Genomic DNA, 18,366 nt, shown 5'->3' on the forward strand with positions numbered 1-18,366 from the left:
TGTCCCTTTAATATACTACAACCCAAGCGCGCTAGGGAACAAAAGCAGTTCTCCTATCTTATTTCTCCTAATTTATCTTTTGCTAAAAGCCTTTAGCAATTTCAGATTTGAAATTTTTTAAATACAAAAACTACTACTATTAATTTGGGACATTTTTGAAATGCCATTATACAGTCTATCCTTATTTGCAGATTCTATATTTTCAAATTCACCTACTTGCTAAAATTTATTTGTGATCCCCAAATCAGTACTCATGACACTTGCATGTTCATTTGCAGAGATGTGCAGAGTGACACAAAATTTGAGTCATACGTTTCCAGCTTAAGGTAGAACAGAGTGACACTCTCCCTTCTTATTTCAGCTCTCAAACCACTGTCCTTTTCATAATCTTTTTAGTGCCGTGTTTTTCACATCTTTATGGGTTTTTCTGGTGATCCCACGGTCTAAAATGGCCTCCTAGTGTAATGCTTAATACTGTCTAGTGTTCCTAAGTCCACGAGTGCTGTGATGTGCCTTACGGAGAAAATGTATGTGTTGATAAGCATAGTTCAGGCACGAGTTACAGTGCTGTTGGCTGTGAGTTCATTGTTAATGAATCAACAATACGTACCAATAAGGTGTCTTTAAACAGAAACACACATAAAACAAGGTTATGTCTTGATTGGTTAACAAAACTGATGCGACCAGAGGCTCTCAGGGACCGAACCCTGTGTTTCCCTAAGAAGCAGTGGTTCAGTGTTCACTAACTGTGGCGGCTTTAGAGAACAAAACCACCCCAGATAACAAGAGTTGATTGTATATAATGCTACATAATCATCACAGGCTTGTTCGTTGATGTAAGGCTGGTAATGATGAAATGTCATATTTATTTTGAGCAAATAATGAACATCCTTGATAAAATTTCCCTTACAAAACAGTGGTTTTCAGGCTGGGTTAGAATGGAAGGCTCTTTCACAGGGATGAGGAAGGAGGACGCTGCATGAACCAGGGTGCCCTTTGTCTCAGTCCCCTTCATACGTAAGGTTTCTGCCCTTACCTGTTACATATTTGGGAATTTCTTGTAATATTTCGTTTGAAACCAGGACACCACTACTTTGAGAAAAAATTTCTTTCGAAAAGCAGTGCCTTTTATAAGTACTGAAGCCAAAGCATAGCAAGACAAGAGAAAAAAAAAAAAACCCTTGTTCCACACACGTGCAATAATTTTATTTTGAATGACTCCAAAAATATCTTACCCTCTCAAAAAACAATATCTCTTTATCTATCTATCACGTGATTTAAGGGGAATACCAGTTTGCCTGTAGTGTTTGCAAAAAATCCAGCAATTATACTTGTGAATGATAAAGATCTTTTTTTTTTAAGGAAGAAAAAGATACAGCCCCCTGGTTTAAAGATATGATAAAAAATTCCCCAAATATGAAATTTTCCTTCCCACCTCAATATCAAAAGCATATATATACACTTCAGATTTTCCCCTTTCACTAATACTCAATGAAGAAAACATTTTATTCTCTGCTCTGGACAGTGGTATTACACATCAGATGTCAAAAGGTTCACTTTTATGCATTAACATTCCCATATTACGGAAATTTAGGAGGCTCATAAAATTCTTAAAGTCAGATAGAGTGTACATTAGGTTTTGCTGCTTTAAGATACCAGGTGATATAATTTTAGAATCTCATTAAATTGCTGTTAAATATACATAGTAGCCTAATGAGCATACTGGTAACCTACAGTGATCAGAAATAACATTTGGCCTGCATTGCCCTTATTGTACTTTTTAAAAAACTGGTCGCAAAAGTGAGAAACCTTAAGAAAAAGCCCTTGGTCAAACTAGATTTTAATAGATTGTCGTTTTTTCTCCTTTGAGTTAGTATATGGAAAAGAATTCTGTATTCTTTAATGCAGAACAATCATAAAGAATGTTATTGTACTGTTGACACCATGCTTTTTTCTTTGTCTGAGAGTATCTCTATTATGAAAACTTCTTAAGACATAAAAATTATTTATAATGCTTTTTGAAGCAGATATACTTAATATAAAGAGTGTTACTGAAAGTGTACTGGAGAAGAAAGAAAGCCTTTCTCTGAAAATTTGGATTTGGTTGGAGACTTCTCATTTTCTGTCTCTATCATAGAGCCAAACTTACTGAGTGGCACTGCTCACAGTGTGAACAAGAGAGGTGTAAAAAGACGAGACCTGGACATCGAAGAGCTTAGAGAGATCCTTTCTTCTCTCTTACCTTTTGTGCGAATTGAACATATTTTACCTATAAACAGTGAAGTCCTAAGTGATGCAGTAAGTGTCTTTTTTCATTTATCCCTTTCATGAAAAGAAAGTGTCTTTTTTTTTTTAAATCATTGTAAATAATTTCTACTAATGGAGTATCATTAAACTAAATTCCATGAGGACAGAGACAGATGTCTCTTTTGTACTGTATCGTGTCCCCAGTGTCTGGCACGTGGCACAAATAAATGTTTGGTGGATGAGAGTTGAGTGGATATATCAGTCTTACTTTTGCAAGAGGATTGTTTCTAGTGGAGTTGATCCAGCCATTTATCAGTGTAGATCAAGTAGTCCTTATTAAAAAAGGAAAGGGTAGAAATTACCTTTGGAGACTCTAAGAATAGCAGTAAATCAGAGAGCAAGAGAGAAGGAGATTAGTTCAGTGTAAAAGGGATGAATGAATCTTATAATTGTATTTCAGGTAAAAATTAATGGAGCTGACTGATTATGTTACTTTCATAATTTTTTAAGTGAATTTTTTAGACTGTAAGAATTGCTGTAATTGATGGATGGGGAAAATAAATATTCTTCACATATTGGTTTATAACTTTAATATGATGTTGTAAACATCATAATAGTTTATTATTCAACTGCACAGAAACATTATAAAAGTCATCTGGAAAAAAACTGATAAGAATTTTTTTAGGTTCTCTAAAAAGAACATAATTAAGGAGGGATAACTCTTCCATAATATAAAGTATATTTTAAAACTCTAACTGTTAATCTGTGGTGCTAGCATAATAGAGAAGACAAAATAGCCCAGAAAAAGATCCTAATTAATATAAGAATTAAACATATAATAAGCGAGCTATCACAAATCACTGCAGTACTATACTAACCATCAGTGGGAGAGGGAAGAAATGTGCTTAAAGTTAAACCCTCATTTCACTTGCACACAAAATTAATCCCTGTTAGATTGAAGAATTAAATATTAAGTTGAAATATGGAAAAACTAGAAGAAAATAATTAAATATTTATGGACTCTCTGATTAGAAAAATGTTCAGTCTCACTAGTCATCACACACACACCAAAGAAAGCAAAATAAAACAGTAAGTTATCATTTTTTTACCTATTAGGTCACTGATTTTTGAAATAATATTACTGTCCCATAGGGGAAGTATAGCTGGTACATTGGTAGCACCATCATTAAATTTTGGGAAATAGCCTAAATATCTAATAACAGGGAAAATAAATTATAGCACGACTACTTGACAGAATATTTTGCTGCCTGCCCTGACCAATGGTTGTAAAGACTAATATAGCAACATAATAATAGAATATAATTTTAGAAAGAAGAATAAAAAATGTGTTTCTTTTTTACTTCTTTTTTTTTTAACATCTTTATTGGAGTATAATTGCTTTACAATGGTGTGTTAGTTTCTGCTTTATAACAAAGTGAATCAGCTATACGTATACATATATCCCCGTATCTCCTCCCTCTTGCATCTCCCTCCCACTCTCCCTATCCCACCCATCTAGGTGGTCACAAAGCACCGAGCTGATCTCCCTGTGCTATGCGGCTGCTTCCCACTAGCTATCTATTTTACGTTTGGTAGTGTATATATGTCCATGCCACTCTCTCACTTTGTCCCAGCTTACCCTTCCCCCTCCCCATATCCTCAAGTCCATTCTCTAGTAGGTCTGCGTCTTTATTCCCGTCCTGCCCCTAGGTTCTTCATGACCATTTTTTTTTTTTTTTGGATGCCATATATATATGGGTTAGCATACGAAAAATGTGTATTTTTATGTATTCTAAAATTTAGTTAGGTAAAAACTTATTTGAAAAAGACTGGAAGGATATATATCAACATTATTACAGTTGTAACAGATTAGAGTTGTGGGTTTTCTTTCCTATTTTCAAAATATGTCTATTGCTATATTTTATTTGTTCAACATGATTTTAATGCAGCAATTAGACGTTTATTATATTTAACAAGAATAATATTAAAGAAACAATGTTTGGTTTTGTTTAAAACCTGGGACTCAAACCAAATTGATCCCTGAATTTGGTTTAGAAAAAAATTTTAGAACTTTTGTTTAATAGACTTAGAAAATATATACCTCTGCTCCTAATCGCCTGCCTAACACATGGCCAGTGCCCAGTAAAAGGTTGCTAATAATGGCTGTGAACCATAATGCTCTTCTAGTGTATGCTGAGCGCTGTGCCAGGCGCTGCTTACCTTCCTTACCTTCATTCACTCCTCACAGTCACCTCATGGGCTCTAAGGACTTGATTTATAGTCTCCTAGCGTAGGTGTGGGAACAACAGGGCCACCACATTTAGTTAGTTGTGCAGTGTCCCATCTCCAGGGCTATCTAGGGGCCCTTAAGGTGAGGCCCAGGTAAAAGGAGATGTCCATGGTCACGTGGCTGTTAAATGGAGAGTTAGGGTTCGAGCCAAGTTCGCCTTCCCTTAGAGCCCCTGCCCCTAATCACCATGCAGACTGTCCCTCTTTGTACTGTAGATACAGGCCCAGGAATGTGCTTGTTTTGTCTTGAGGAGGGTAGGGTGGGAAGGAATCAGTTCCCAGATGAGTAAGGAAAAAAACAAATTGGTTCTCATTAAGAGTTCTGAAAGTTAGTCTGACTCATTATATTTTTAATTAGTATAGCTCTTGTTTTTAAAACATCATTCCTCCATGTAGAGAAAAATGGAAAATTGTAGTACCTTTTTATGGCTTGCTGAATCCTTTAAATATTATTGAACATTTGAAGTATTTTTAAATTTCACATATATTCCTAAATTTGTATTTAAATGCTAAAGTTCTAACATTTTGATTTATAGGTATAATTATTTTTATCTTTGTAATATTGTGGTGCTACACAAATCTCTGTTTCTGTAAAAAAAAAATTTTTTTTTCAAGATGAAAAGAGGCTTGATTAGTACTCCTCCGTCAGATATGCTTCCTACAACAGAAGGTGGAAAGTCAAATGCCTGGTTACGGCAAAAGAATGCTGGAATATATGTTCGTCCTCGACTGTTCTCTCCCTATGTAGAAGAAGCAAAGGTAATAAAAACCATTTTAAGATGTTAGACTACTTTGTTACAAACTATAAACACAAAGACATTTATTGTGATATTACTTAAATATTTGGAAATAGTCTAAATGTCCAATAATAGGGAAAGTGAAAGTAAATTCTAGTTTGACTACTCACCAGAGTAGTTTTCCAAATGTTGAGTTATCAAGCATGTTTTTATCTTTATAACTTAGGTCATATTAAATTGCATTTTATATTTTTCTCATCTCAGTTTTTCTTGCAAACTGTTAGCGTGGAAAAAATTTTTCATTTTACTGAAATGGTCATCAGTATTTTGTGATCTTCAGGGTGGGAAAAATGTTTGAAAGAAGATTGCACACATATTTTCTTCCTTTTGTAAACTAAAGAAATGCCATGACTTCTTGTAACATATTTTTGTAGTGGCTGCTGGAAATTGTGTTTAGTTTTGGAATAAGTATACAAACTTAAGACAAAATTTTAGGCCTATTAAGTAAAAAGTTGGCGTTATGTATATTATAACATAAAGAACTCGCCACGTAAATATGGTAATGGAAAATGAAATACTGTAATTTTTATTAGAAATGTTCAGCCGTAAGATCTTTGGGGTGACCTTTTGAGGAACTGACAATCTTTGAAAGTCAGAAATCACCAGTAAGCTTAATGAAATGAATTAACAGGCAAAACAATGTGTTTGGGTATAGAAACATAGTTATCTTAAAATTTTCTCATTTTTATTGTTGGAGTCCCTAGTTTAAGATATGTCTATGAAAGGATTTGTGAGAGGTTTATTTTATTGAATAGGATGATAATCTATCCCTTATTGAGTAGTTGACACTTTTTTTTTTTTTTCCAGTTTACCGATTTTATTTTATTTTTAACTAATTTGTATTGGAGTATAGTTGATTTACAATGCTGTGGTAGTTCCTGCTGTACAGCAAAGTGAATCAGTTACACGTATGTCCACTCTTTTTATTTATTTATTCATTTTTTATTTTTATTTTTTGGCCACACCACACAGCACACAGGATCTTAGTTCCCCGACCAGGAATCGAACCCGTGCCCCCTGCATTGGAAGCACAAAGTCTTAACCAGTGGACTGCCAGAGAAGTCCCTATCCACTCTTGTTTAGGTTCTTTTCCCATATGTCACTGCAGAGTATTGAATAGAGTTCCCTGTACTATACAGTAGGTTCTTATTAGTTGTCTGTTTTATATATAGTAGTGTGTATATGCCAATCCCAATCTCCCAATTTATCCCTCCCCGCCCCGAGTAGTTGACACTTTAAATAGTTGTAAAACAGAGGAAAAAAGCAGAATGGTTGGGTCTGGTCTTTCTGAAGTAAGTTCGATGATTAAAGTCACTCAAGCAGCTGAGGCCTCTTGGAAGGTTGAGTCTGGTGATGAAAGGTCCATAATAAACTAGATCTACCCTCCCTTCTGCTCTGTCTCAAAACGGAGCAGCAGTAAGCGGATCAGACAGTCCTCCTGTACCCATGCATAAGCAGAAAAATGCCCCCAGTAAATGCGGAAAATGTTTTTACATGATGCCATTTTGACCGTTCTGCAGTTTGTTGAGATAGATTCATCTGAAACTTACTTAACAGTTAGGTCTGTTGAATTTAATATCAGTCTTTAATATTTTATATTTTGAGCATTTCTTGTTGGCTCTGATATTTATATACATTGTTGTATATACATACATATAAATATGTACATAATAAATATGTACATACATATAAATATGTACATAGTAATATATATATAAATATATATGTACATTTATATACATATATACATTGTTTTCTTTATAGTAACTTTATGTATAAGTTACTTCTGATTAATTTTATATCCCTTCTTCAAATTTCAAATACTTCAATTAAAAGCAGATTTCTCAGGCTTCCCTGGTGGCGGAGTGGTTAAGAATCTGCCTGCCAATGCAGGGGACACAAGTTCGAGCCCTGGTCCGGGAAGATCCCACATGCCTCAGAGCAACTAAGCCCGTGCACCACAACTACTGAGCCTGTGCTCTAGAGCCCATGAGCCACAACTACTGAGCCCATGTGCCTAGAGCCCGTGCTCCACAACAAGAGAAGACACTGCAATGAGAAGCCCACGCACCACAACAAAGAGTAGCGCCCGCTCGCCGCAACTAGAGAAAGCCCGTGCATAGCAACGAAGACCCAATGTAGCAAAAAATAAATACAAGTAAATTAAAAAAAAAAAAAACAGATTTTTCAGAAAATGATTCTTTCTTTTCAAAGATGCTCCAAAAAGATCCTTTAAAAATTAAAGAGGTAGGAAAAAATTAAAGAGATTAGGGTACTTTTTCCTTTCACCACTAATTTTAAGCGTCATACACTGGAAACAATAAATTAATTCCCTTTTTATATGATGATGGCGGTAATCTTTCTCTAAATGTGATTTAGCAGAGGTGTAAGGTTGACTAATTCTGTTAATACTGAATTGTTTTCAGTCAGTGCTAGACGAGATGATGGTGGAACAAACAGATCTTGTGCGTTTGAGAATGGTTAGAATGTCCAATGTGCCAGACACACTTTACATGGTCAATAACGCCGTGCCACAGTGCTGTCACATGATCAGCCACCAGCAGATCAGCAGTAACCAGTCAAGCCCTCCTTCGGTTGTAGCAAATGAAATCCCAGGTAAGGCAGTAACCTTGTTTCAGGCATTGTATTTAAATGAATAATCTGATCATATTTTGCATAGTCAGGACTCAAAAAATTATTTGAATAAAAGAGTGAATATATTTAAAAGACTTCTGAAATATCCTGAGATTCAGAAGAGAATATATGCTAGTAAAATTTTATTTGGACTGTGAACTAATAATGCAGTTCAGGAGCTGTTTGGTATTACCAAGAGCCTTTTGGACACAGTGAAATTTTAAAACCTTAAGAAATAATTAGAAGTATATAAATTACTATCTTTCCAGGAAATTAAAATACTATCAAAAATTTATGAGAAGATTCTGATGCAAAACACATGCTTTTTTTCTTGCAATTCAACAGATGGTCTTTTGTATAGCTCAGGTATTGTGCCTACAAACTATTTCTCTTCTTCCAGTTCCTCGTCTCCTCATTATGAAAGACATGGTCAGACGTCTGCAGGAGCTACGACACACAGAGCAGGTGCAGAGGGCCTACGCGCTTAACTGTGGGGAAGGCGCCACAGTCAGCTATGAAATTCAGATTCGAGTACTGAGAGAGTTCGGGCTCGCAGATGCCGCTGCAGAGCTCTTGCAGGTGGGAAACGGCACTAAACCATTTAAAATAGGGAGCCATGTGTTAGATTGTCAGTTATTATTAACAATGAAAATATTATGGTATTCTTTTGGATTTTGTGATGTTGTGTTATATGTCATATTTTAAAATTTGCAATTTGTGATTTCTAATTCTAAATAAATATTCAATTTTTTATACTTGAAAAATAATTAAAATATAGGGAGCCTTGACTGTCACTCAGGCAGTGTCTTAGGTATCCCAAGGAGCCCTCGTAGCATGTCTTCTGCTTTGTACGTGCTCTCTGACTGTCCCTGGTGCCTTGGATGAGCTGAAAGCCCCCAGTGGGAGGCAGTGTGGTAGAGTGGACAGGGCACAGGCTCACGTGAGAACTGGGTTTATATCCTGGCTCTGCTGCTTTTACCAATTAGTTAACTTGGAGCAAGTTACTTAACCACTCTGCGCATCAGTTTCCTTACCTGTAAAATGAATTGTTGTGAAGATAAGAGCTGCTGTATGTAAAGCAACTATGCCTCTTGTATATAGTAAGCACATAAATGCTAACTGCTAAAAGTTCATGGTGTGTACGCCCAACAGAAGTGGAAGAGAAAGTAGAAAATTCTGGCCTTCCGCTGCTTTCTGTCCCTGGTTTGGTCACTAGATTTCAGGTTTTAGCCTACTACATACTAAACAGACCTTCCATATGCCCCTCTTTTTCCCTCTCTCCTCCCCTTTATTATAAGAATTTTTTTTGCATGATGGTTCAAACCCTATAAGCATGAGAATCAAGGAATGAGTGCTTTTTTTTTTTTTTAAACTAGCACAAAGAAACCCATTTCTAGTAATTATTTGGTACAAAAAACAGTAGCATTTTTGTATAAAATGTGTAAAGTAGTCTTCACAGCAACTAAAGTAGAGCCTAAAATAAAATTTAATTTCATCTGGTCAAGTGATTGAATTGTTTTCTTGCCACTGACTGCAAACCACTTTAGCCTGAGTTTTCAAAGGGGAACATGGTATGGTGGCCTTAGGCAAGGAGCAGGCCATTTTTAGGTTCTTGATTTTCAATTTTTACTGTGGTTTCCATCTCTAAAACAGGCTTGTTTTCTGTTCATTTCTATTCTCTTTGCCATTCTAAATTGTATCTTAATTTGATCTCTTAAATTGTGTAAGTTTTACAATTTAAGAATTTCCATATAGTGTTTATCAAAATATTAATCAAACTTATTTCTATATAATAGGTAAGGAATAGTATTTTGTAGTTTTTATTTCAGACTGAAAGTGTACAGATGTTTTGTCAGAAAGTTCTAGAATCCTCACTTATATGCCTTTTCCTCCTTTTTTTAAAACTTTTTTATCTTTTTTATTTTTTTAACATCTTTATTGGAATATAATTGCTTTACAGTAGTGTGTTAGTTCCTCCTTTTGTTTTTAATGGTAATTTTATTTTCTTAGCAAAGACATATTTGCATTAGGTTTTATGTCCTGTTTTTGATTATCACATAATCTTGCAAGAGATTACTGACCTGCTTTCTGGAGTATTCAGTTAAGCTGCTCTCCTTGATAGCTGCTGCACTCTACCCTTTTATACTGTTTTTAAGGTAATTTTTCCTTGGGCTTCTGGCCTAGAAAAGTCTGTTGTGCCTTTTACTGTTGCTGAATGTGGTTTTCCTAGGTACTCACTTAACTCTCTCAGCCTGTAAATTTCTGTCCAGGAAATCTGCTAACAAATATCCTACCTTTTTTTCCCCCCCATTCTTTCTTAGAATCCTCACAAGTTCTTTCCTGATGAACGTTTTGGAGATGAAAGTCCACTCTTGACAATGAGGCAGTCTGGGAGATGTCGAGTTAGCAGTACCCCCGCTGCAGAAACCGTGTTTACAGATCCGGACTCTTTTGTGGCCTTCCATCCACCCTTGCCACCTCCACCACCGCCGTACCACCCCCCAGCTACCCCAGTCCATCACCACCTCAAAGCGGGCTGGAGACAAAGACCTCCCAGCCAACACCCTTCACGTTCGTTCTCTTATCCCTGTAATCATTCACTGTTTCACTCCAGAGCAGCTCCTAAAGCAGTGCCCCCTCCAGTCTGTTTGCCAGGTGTTCAAGCAGCAGGACCTGACTGTGCCGGCACCACAGGGCTGGGGAGACAGACGGTAGCCGCCGCCGCCTCAGCAGCAGTAACATCTGAGAGACAAGTGGTAAGTTTGCACCTCAGTAGCTTGCCTAAAATTACAAGCTTCTGGAATGTTAGAAGCAGTTTCCTTGGCCCCAGGAGCCCTACTGGGACTCAGCGGTGTCCAGAAGTGTTACTGACAAGCTGAAAGCATAGACTTAAGGGGGTATGGAAAAGGGAGAGAAAAAGTGAGTGTAGGGGGATGAGAAAGGATGGAGAAGAGAGGCGAGGTGTTTGTGGCGAGAGTAGGCCAGGGCCTTCCCTTATGTTCGCGTGCAGGTGTCCAGAAGGGTGGGGTTACTGGACAATGCAGATGACGTTACCGGTTTCATAGTGTGCTGTTCAAGCACGTGTCTGGAGTCTGGCCCTGACCTCTATTCTGTAGAGTCTGCTGTTCTACCAAAGGCTTTGATGGGGCAGGAAGGGGAAGATACTTGTAGCTGAGTATACCATCGGGAACAGTGTGGCAGAAGACTCCTCATTCATAAAATGGGCAGAAAATTAACCCGCATGCATGTCTCTGCCTCTAGCAAGCTATTCCATCAGAACACTCATTTGACAGTCGCTAGCGCTAGTAGGTAGTAAATTAAGCAAGAATTCTTTGCTTGATCTTGCACTGCATTAGAGGTTAAATTTCTGTTTTATATAATACATTTGGCAAAAAAAGTGGTGATTTTTAAGTCTGCCTGCTTAGTCACATACTGTCAATAGCGTTCAATATAGAGAAGAACAAAAGATACATATATTAGTTAAGGGAATCTTCATTAAAAGATGGCCTTTTGGAAGCTGTGGACTAGTGTACGCCTTGGGTCAAATTATGGTCCTTCCTCACCTTATACCCTTCTATCCGCTTTCCCTGCTGTCCCCCCCAACCCCTCCAAAAAGAAGAAACAGCAAAGGTTGATAGTGTTAAATAAACCAAATTCCCATCTTATTCGCCTGGCCCTCAGTTCTACAGTTACAAAAGTTCTACTACTGTATATTTTATTTATTTATTTATTTTTTATAAATTTATTTACTCTTGGCTGCGTTGGGTCTTTGTTGCTCCACGTGGGCTTTCTCTAGTGGCGGCGAGCAGGGGCTACTTTTCATTGCGGCGCACAGGCTTCTCATTGCAGTGGCTTCTCTTGTTGCGGAGCACGGGCTCTAGGTGCATGGGCTTCAGTAGTTGTGGCTCGCGGGTTCTAGAGCACAGGCTCAGTAGTTGTGATGTGCGGGCTTAGTTGCTCCGCGGCATGTGGGATCTTCCCGGAACAGGGATCGAACTCATGTCCCCTGTATTGGCAGGCAGATTCTTAACCGCTGCACCACCAGGGAAGTCCTACTTTATATTTTAAATAAAACTCCCTCCAAAGGTGTTTTATCTGTATGTTCATTACAGTCTTGATTATAATAATGAAAAATTGGAAACAACCTTAACGTCCAACAGTGGAAGAATGGTTAAGAAGTCATGCCTCATCAATACAGTGGAGAATAGTATGCAGTAATTTAAATAGTATTAGTGGCAGTGTTATATATGTACTAAATTTTATGAAAATATGTGTGCAAAATATAAAAGGTGAGATAACTGCTTCAAAATGCTAGTAACAATGGTTATCTCAAGTAGGGAAGGTTAGGGTTTTTGTGGGGTTTTTGCCTTATAGTTTTCTATATTTTTATCATTTTAAAAATAAGCAGGGGAATTTCCTGATGGTCCATGGAGTCCAGGTTAGGACTCCATGCTTCCACTGCCGGGGGCCTGGGTTCGATCCCTGGTCGGGGAACTAAGATCCCACAAGCTGCATGGCACAGCCAAAAAAAAAAAAAAAATCCCCCCCAAAAAAAGCATGTGTCACTTTTCTAACGAGGAAACAAAAATCAGTGAACATCATTTGAAAAAGAGGGAGTCTCGGGCCTTTTTCTTTTAACCCTCCCCCTGTTTTGTTTCTGTTTGCAGTGTACACAACCTGTGCTAAATGATCTAATGCCAGATATCGCCATGGGAGTGTCCACACTGTCACTGAAGGACAGGAGGCTTCCCGAACTTGCTGTAGACACAGAATTAAGCCAGTCAGTTTCTGAAGTAGGACCAGGGCCTCCCCAGCATCTATCGTGTATTCCACAGAGGCATACACACACATCTCGAAAGAAACACACACTAGAGCAAAAAACAGACACTCGAGAAAATCAGCAGGAATATCCAGATTTCTATGACTTCTCGAATGCTGCTTGCAGACCGTCCACTCCGGCTCCTGGCAGACGCACCCCTTCCCCTTCGCAAGGTGGATATTTTGGTCCTGATTTGTATAGCCACAATAAGGCATCACCAAGTGGCTTAAAGTCAGCCTACCTACCCGGCCAGACCTCTCCTAAAAAGCAGGAAGAAGCTAGGAGAGAATATCCACTTTCCCCCGATGGGCATCCGCACAGACAAAAGAATGAGCCGGTGCACCTCGATGTCGTTGAGCAGCCTCCCCAGCGGTCGGACTTTCCTTTGGCAGCCCCAGAAAATGCCGGCCACGGTCCAGCCCATGTCAGGGGGCGAACAGCAGTGGAAACTGACTTGACTTTTGGGCTGACTCCTAACAGACCTTCACATTCTGCATGTAGCTCTGAAGCTCCAGAAGAGAGATCTGGTAGAAGACTGGCAGACAGCGAGTCCTTGGGCCATGGAGCTCAGCGAAATACAGATTTGGAAAGGGAAGATTCAATCAGCAGAGGAAGGAGGTCACCAAGCAAGCCAGACTTCCTCTACAAAAAGTCTGCCCTTTGAGAGCAACCTCCAAGTCGTCTGTGCCTGAGATGTGAAACATCCCATTTTATGATGTAACCCAACAACTTAGAGTATTGATGCCAGCTGATAACTCAGTTTCACATTATTTTATTCTAGTTTTTGTATATACATGTTTATTAGACATGGCATGCTAAGAGGGTTATTTTGAATGCTGCATCTGTCTATTTTGTGTTTAAACAATTGTGTGGGGAAGCATTTTTCAGAGCAAGCAAGCTGGCCCTTTTTTTTTTTTTCTCTTTACAAATGATGGAATTTTTTTGCACTTGTACTTTTATCTGTATTGTTTTTATATCAGTATGTTAAACTTTATTGCCACATTTAAAGGACTGTATTTTCATACTTTTTTGCATTTTACCTTTCATCTAGCAATTTCCACGTGCATTGGATTGCACACTAAGATGTATTTTCTTATGAAATAGTTCTGTGTTTATTTTTTAATTATAGAAATTCCAAAGAACAGCACATCAAAATGCTCCTCTCTTTTCAGTAATTGCTTTAGTTCAGAAATCTTCCTGCTCAATCTTCATAAATCTAATGTTGTACTTTTTAAATAAGTCTTGGGAGCTGGTCTTCATTCCTCCAGCAGGAGTCCAATCAGGATCCTGAAGTTTCCTGGTTCAGTAAAGAACAAGAAGGAGAAAAGCCTTTTGTGTCCAGACTAAAGCTATTGCTTTATTCACAGTGCAGATGCTGTTAGAATCACTGCAGATTCTGGTAGTGTGGATTAGAGTTTCACTAGATGAGGTTCTAAAGCGATCGGCTTTCCTGGAATCCTAAAGAAGTGGAATTAGCGAAGTAACTTAAGCTTGCCCTACGGGATTGCTGGTTCTGAGCTGCGACTCTCCAGATGAGTCGGGGGAGTGACTGCTTGCTGCCTTCAGTTGTCTTGCTCTCTGTGGGAAAAAAAACAAAAAACAAAAGGGCTTCAGCCTTACGGATGTCATTTGGTGTTTGTAAGCATATATTTTCTTTTAAGTGTTTTTCAAAGCGTGTCTGAATTTTGGTGTCCTTTAAAAAAGTTGTTGTATAATGCATAATGCTTTGTCACCAAAAAAGAAAAAGAAACCTTTTTTTTTTTTTCTTCAGTGAAACACTACATGTCCTACTTGAACTCCACTGGGGACGCTGGTTTGGGATTTTACTGAACCACTGAGCACATGGGATCTTTTAAGATCCTCTCCCTTAGAAGGGCAATGTGTGAGCTAAGGACTGTTTTTTTCTTACTCTCCAATGTAAATACATTAGTATTTGAGTTTTTAAATCACTTCAACATTATTTGAGCGTTCACTTTCTATTTTTACACATACACACACAGCCGTAGCACTTAGAAGAAAAGAGACTTTCTGAACACTCCCTCCCGTGAAGGATGTTTGGGAGCCTCTTCTCTGTGTATGTATATATATATAAAACTCTGAATCACTCACACTCACTCTAAAACTATGCAGGGCTAGGGAGCCTTTACAAGCTACCATATAAATGAATGACATGCACTTTTAAGTAAATAGGTTTCTATTGGGTGTCAAGAACTCTGATTTCTCCCGAAACTGTAGTTTCTCTTACAATCTTTTCCTACTTTTACCCTGTGGATATACACTCAGGAATAATCTGACATTTAAAAAAATCCTAACAGTAGATAGTCTTAAAGATGGGAACACATCAGTTTGTCTGTCTACACCGGCAAACCGCTGCCACTCGCTCTGCTGCCTGGCTAGTTAGCTGCTGCCCGTGCGTCCCTCGATGTCGGCCAAGCTGCACACCGAGCCCCAGATCTCCCAGAGTCAACACCAGGCTACTGTGAGGTCGGCTACACATCGTCGCCTTTGAGGCTCCTTTTTTTAAAGATGAAAAACGTTTAGGACTCTGTTCTCGTTTTTAGGAGGTTTTTGACTTTGTAATAGATGACGGTGTCTTTTGAAGCCAATCTCAGTCTGTCTCTCCTCAGAAACACAAAGTGTTAATTCCATCATATTCCTTAATGTGTATTTATATACATGTGTTGACATGAATTATTTTGATACAGTTTTAAATTTCTATTCTGAATTCAGACTGTGCTGTGCTGGTACTGCAAATAAGAGTGAGTAGACATAGTTGGTGGGGGAAAGCTTTCTCATCTCCAACCTGTTTTTTTTAAAAATGTTAGACAAGAGCTATTGGTGCCACACATGCATTTTTCTGAAAATTTATTAAATATTCTTTCACGTCCCTAAAATATAATTATAAAAGAAGTGGCCACTGTTCATAGTTTTATTTAATTTATGAAGTTTGCTTTTAATAATTTAGTAGCATACCTGGCTAAACTCTATGTGTAGAGAGAAACGTGCTGTGGATCGTGGACTGTTGCAGAAGGTAAACAGATGTGGGTTTTGTGTTAGGGCAGGTGTTAGTGGACTTTTAATGTATCTTGTGAAGTATGGTCAGTAGGGTAGGTTGAATAGCTATGTGCCTCTGGCTTCTGAACCCATCTCTTCAGTTTTCTTTAATGCTTACTAAGCATTAAAATCTTTCAGTGCTGTACGAAGATAAATGTGAAGTCTGAGTAAGATTGCTCTCAGAAATAAACATGTATAATATAAAATTTAGGCCACGGGACCTAGCATTTTACTCGGTGTAGAAATTTCATGAGAACCAAATCTCAACACACCAGATCTCCTCTCAAGGCCGCGGACAATCAGGCCATTAGACAATCGCCACCTTTGGTGTCCGCCGTGTTGAGGTTAGCGAATACCAGTTAGATCCTGGAGTGGAAGGAGAAGATCTACGTTTCTTCAAGATGCTGTTGGTCTGTTTCTTATATTTCTGTTTTAGTTTTGTGATTTTGATTAGTAATTTCAGTTCAGAGTCACCTGTGACTCCTAAGGGAAAAAGATAGCATGAAAGGCAAAAATGATTCCTGAAAAAATCGTTGTTTGAATTTACCACGTACTATACACACTCTTTCTCACACGCCCCTGTAGCTTTTTCTAGGCGTGTCCCTAGACCTAATCTCTCCTGACATTTTGGTAGCCAGGTAGATTTTAAGGATTTTAAATGAGTTCTTTTTATTTGAGTTTTGTTTTGTTTTTTTTTTTTTTGGTTGAACTCTCTATGAAACTTAATTCTTGTTTATGCTTCCTTAAAAAACTGTTCTTTATTGGGTCTTCTTTGGATTTGTTGTTCAAGCTCTAGTAGCAGTGGACCATACTTGTCCCTTAGGATTTAGGTGATGATGGAGGGGAAACAGCATAGACGGAATCAGCAGCAGGGTGCAAAGATGACCCCCACGTGTTGGCAGCAGCGGGACACAAAGATGATCCCCGCGTGTTGGTCTCTAGAGGTGAAAGGTGAACACTTCTCAGTAACTACTCATCAAAATATGTATTTTCATGTTTAAATCCGCCTTTTAGGGGAAAATGTGTTTTGTGAAACACTTGTAAGATGCTGGTTTTGCAATTCTAAGGCGTTTATGTTTTTATCTTAGGACTGAACTCAAAGGGAAATGTTTGACTTTTTTTTTTTTTTTTTTAATTATTTGGTTGACCTTCAACTTACTGTTGAAAGTTACTATTAAAGCAGCAGTGATGGGTGCTATTCCCCGTTCTGCAATGGTTTACTTTGTCTACTAAGGAGTTTACTTTAAAACCTCATTACAGATAACCTTACTAAAAGAATTACCGTCACACACTAAAGGGTATTGTATTATTTTCCTTTCACACTGTTGTACGAACAGTGTTTTATGAAATGTTAAGTTGTCTTTTTGTCCTGTCGATTGCAATAGGTGTTATGTAATTGTTGTATTGGCAAGTTTTTTGATTTTTCTTTTCCTCTAGAAAAGCCTCAGACCATGAGTCAATCTTCCATATTCTGAATATTATAATGCTGTGGCCGTTTCTATAGAAAGATTACTTGCAAGTGTGTGTCTCGAAAATAACTTCTTGTGTCTGTGTGTTTACGTGGGTTCTGTCTAAGAGCTGAAATGAGCTCTGGAAGCTTCATCGTGTACCTGCACGTGACTGTGTATCTGGGTTCCGTGGGCACGTGGGACGGAATCCTGCTCTTAGGTGGGGTGGCTGAACGATAAAGATTCCTGAACTCCACTTGCTGTTTATGTACCACGTCTGTGCATCAGAGAGGTGGTATCTTCTACAACACTGCATTTCTTGTGGTTGTGCTGTTACTGGTATAAAGTCAAGTGCCTTCAATGCTAAAGGCTCAGAAATTTTTCTTAAACTGATTTCATGTCCTATGCAAGTGTTTTCTACAACCTGCATAACCAGTACTTTGTAAAACTTGTTTACGCTTCAAATGTACATAGTGTTTTTTAAAGAAATATATAGTATTTTTATTTAGGTACCTCCAAACTTGAATTCGTCTGTGTGAAGCATTGTAAAATGATACATTTCTCTTTTGAGTATCATTACAGTTGTACAAAGGTTTTCACTGGTTCTATTTTTCTACTGTTACTGACAAGCATGTAACACTGACTTTATCCTACATATAGTTGGCGTTTCAAATAAATGGCTTGGATAGAACCCACTGAGTTGGATACAGTCTGTTTTAGCAGGTAGCACACAGCCCTCAGCTATAGAAGCGATGTTGTCCCCACCACTAGGGTAGAAGTGGGAGGTTTTCTAGGTGGACTTCTCTGTCTCTATGCTTTCAGTTATTCAGAGGCTTTTTAAAAGTATTATGGATTTCTTGGAAATACCATGTTTCATTTGATTCAAGTTCAAAATTTTCTGTGAGTTCATTGGGGCATTTCTGAGAGATTTCATTTTACAATTTGAGCAAAAAAGTAACTTGCACAGGGGTCTCCAGAGGAAGTTCAGCATTCCAAACACAGGGACCCAGCAACTGGAATGAATCAGTCACTGGAAGGGCTGTGGTCAGTCGGTGAGAGACCCAAATGCACCCCAAGA

General features: G+C 38.1%; 1 protein-coding gene across 4 annotated transcripts in view; it reads left to right on the top strand.

The window, feature by feature from the left end:
• The window catches only part of BTBD7 (BTB domain containing 7), an 84,545-nt gene extending 66,566 nt beyond the window's left edge, over positions 1 to 17,979 (top strand). For 3 of the 4 annotated variants that reach the window (XM_082384483.1, XM_082384481.1, XM_082384482.1), the window contains 6 exons: positions 2,138 to 2,298; positions 5,152 to 5,295; positions 7,760 to 7,949; positions 8,368 to 8,546; positions 10,289 to 10,723; positions 12,635 to 17,979. In XM_082384483.1, the coding sequence (XP_082240609.1) occupies positions 2,138 to 2,298; positions 5,152 to 5,295; positions 7,760 to 7,949; positions 8,368 to 8,546; positions 10,289 to 10,723; positions 12,635 to 13,450 (1,925 nt within the window). In that variant the 3' untranslated portion in view covers positions 13,451 to 17,979. Of the gene's footprint in view, positions 1 to 2,137; positions 2,299 to 5,151; positions 5,296 to 7,759; positions 7,950 to 8,367; positions 8,547 to 10,288; positions 10,724 to 12,634 lie in introns of those variants that run through there. The other variant, XM_082384484.1, reaches the window with a different exon arrangement.
• Positions 17,980 to 18,366: the final 387 nt, after the last annotated feature.

The sequence above is a fragment of the Balaenoptera borealis genome (genome assembly GCF_965194805.1).
Source record: "Balaenoptera borealis genome assembly, chromosome: 3".
NCBI classification, from domain to species: domain Eukaryota; kingdom Metazoa; phylum Chordata; class Mammalia; order Artiodactyla; family Balaenopteridae; genus Balaenoptera; species Balaenoptera borealis.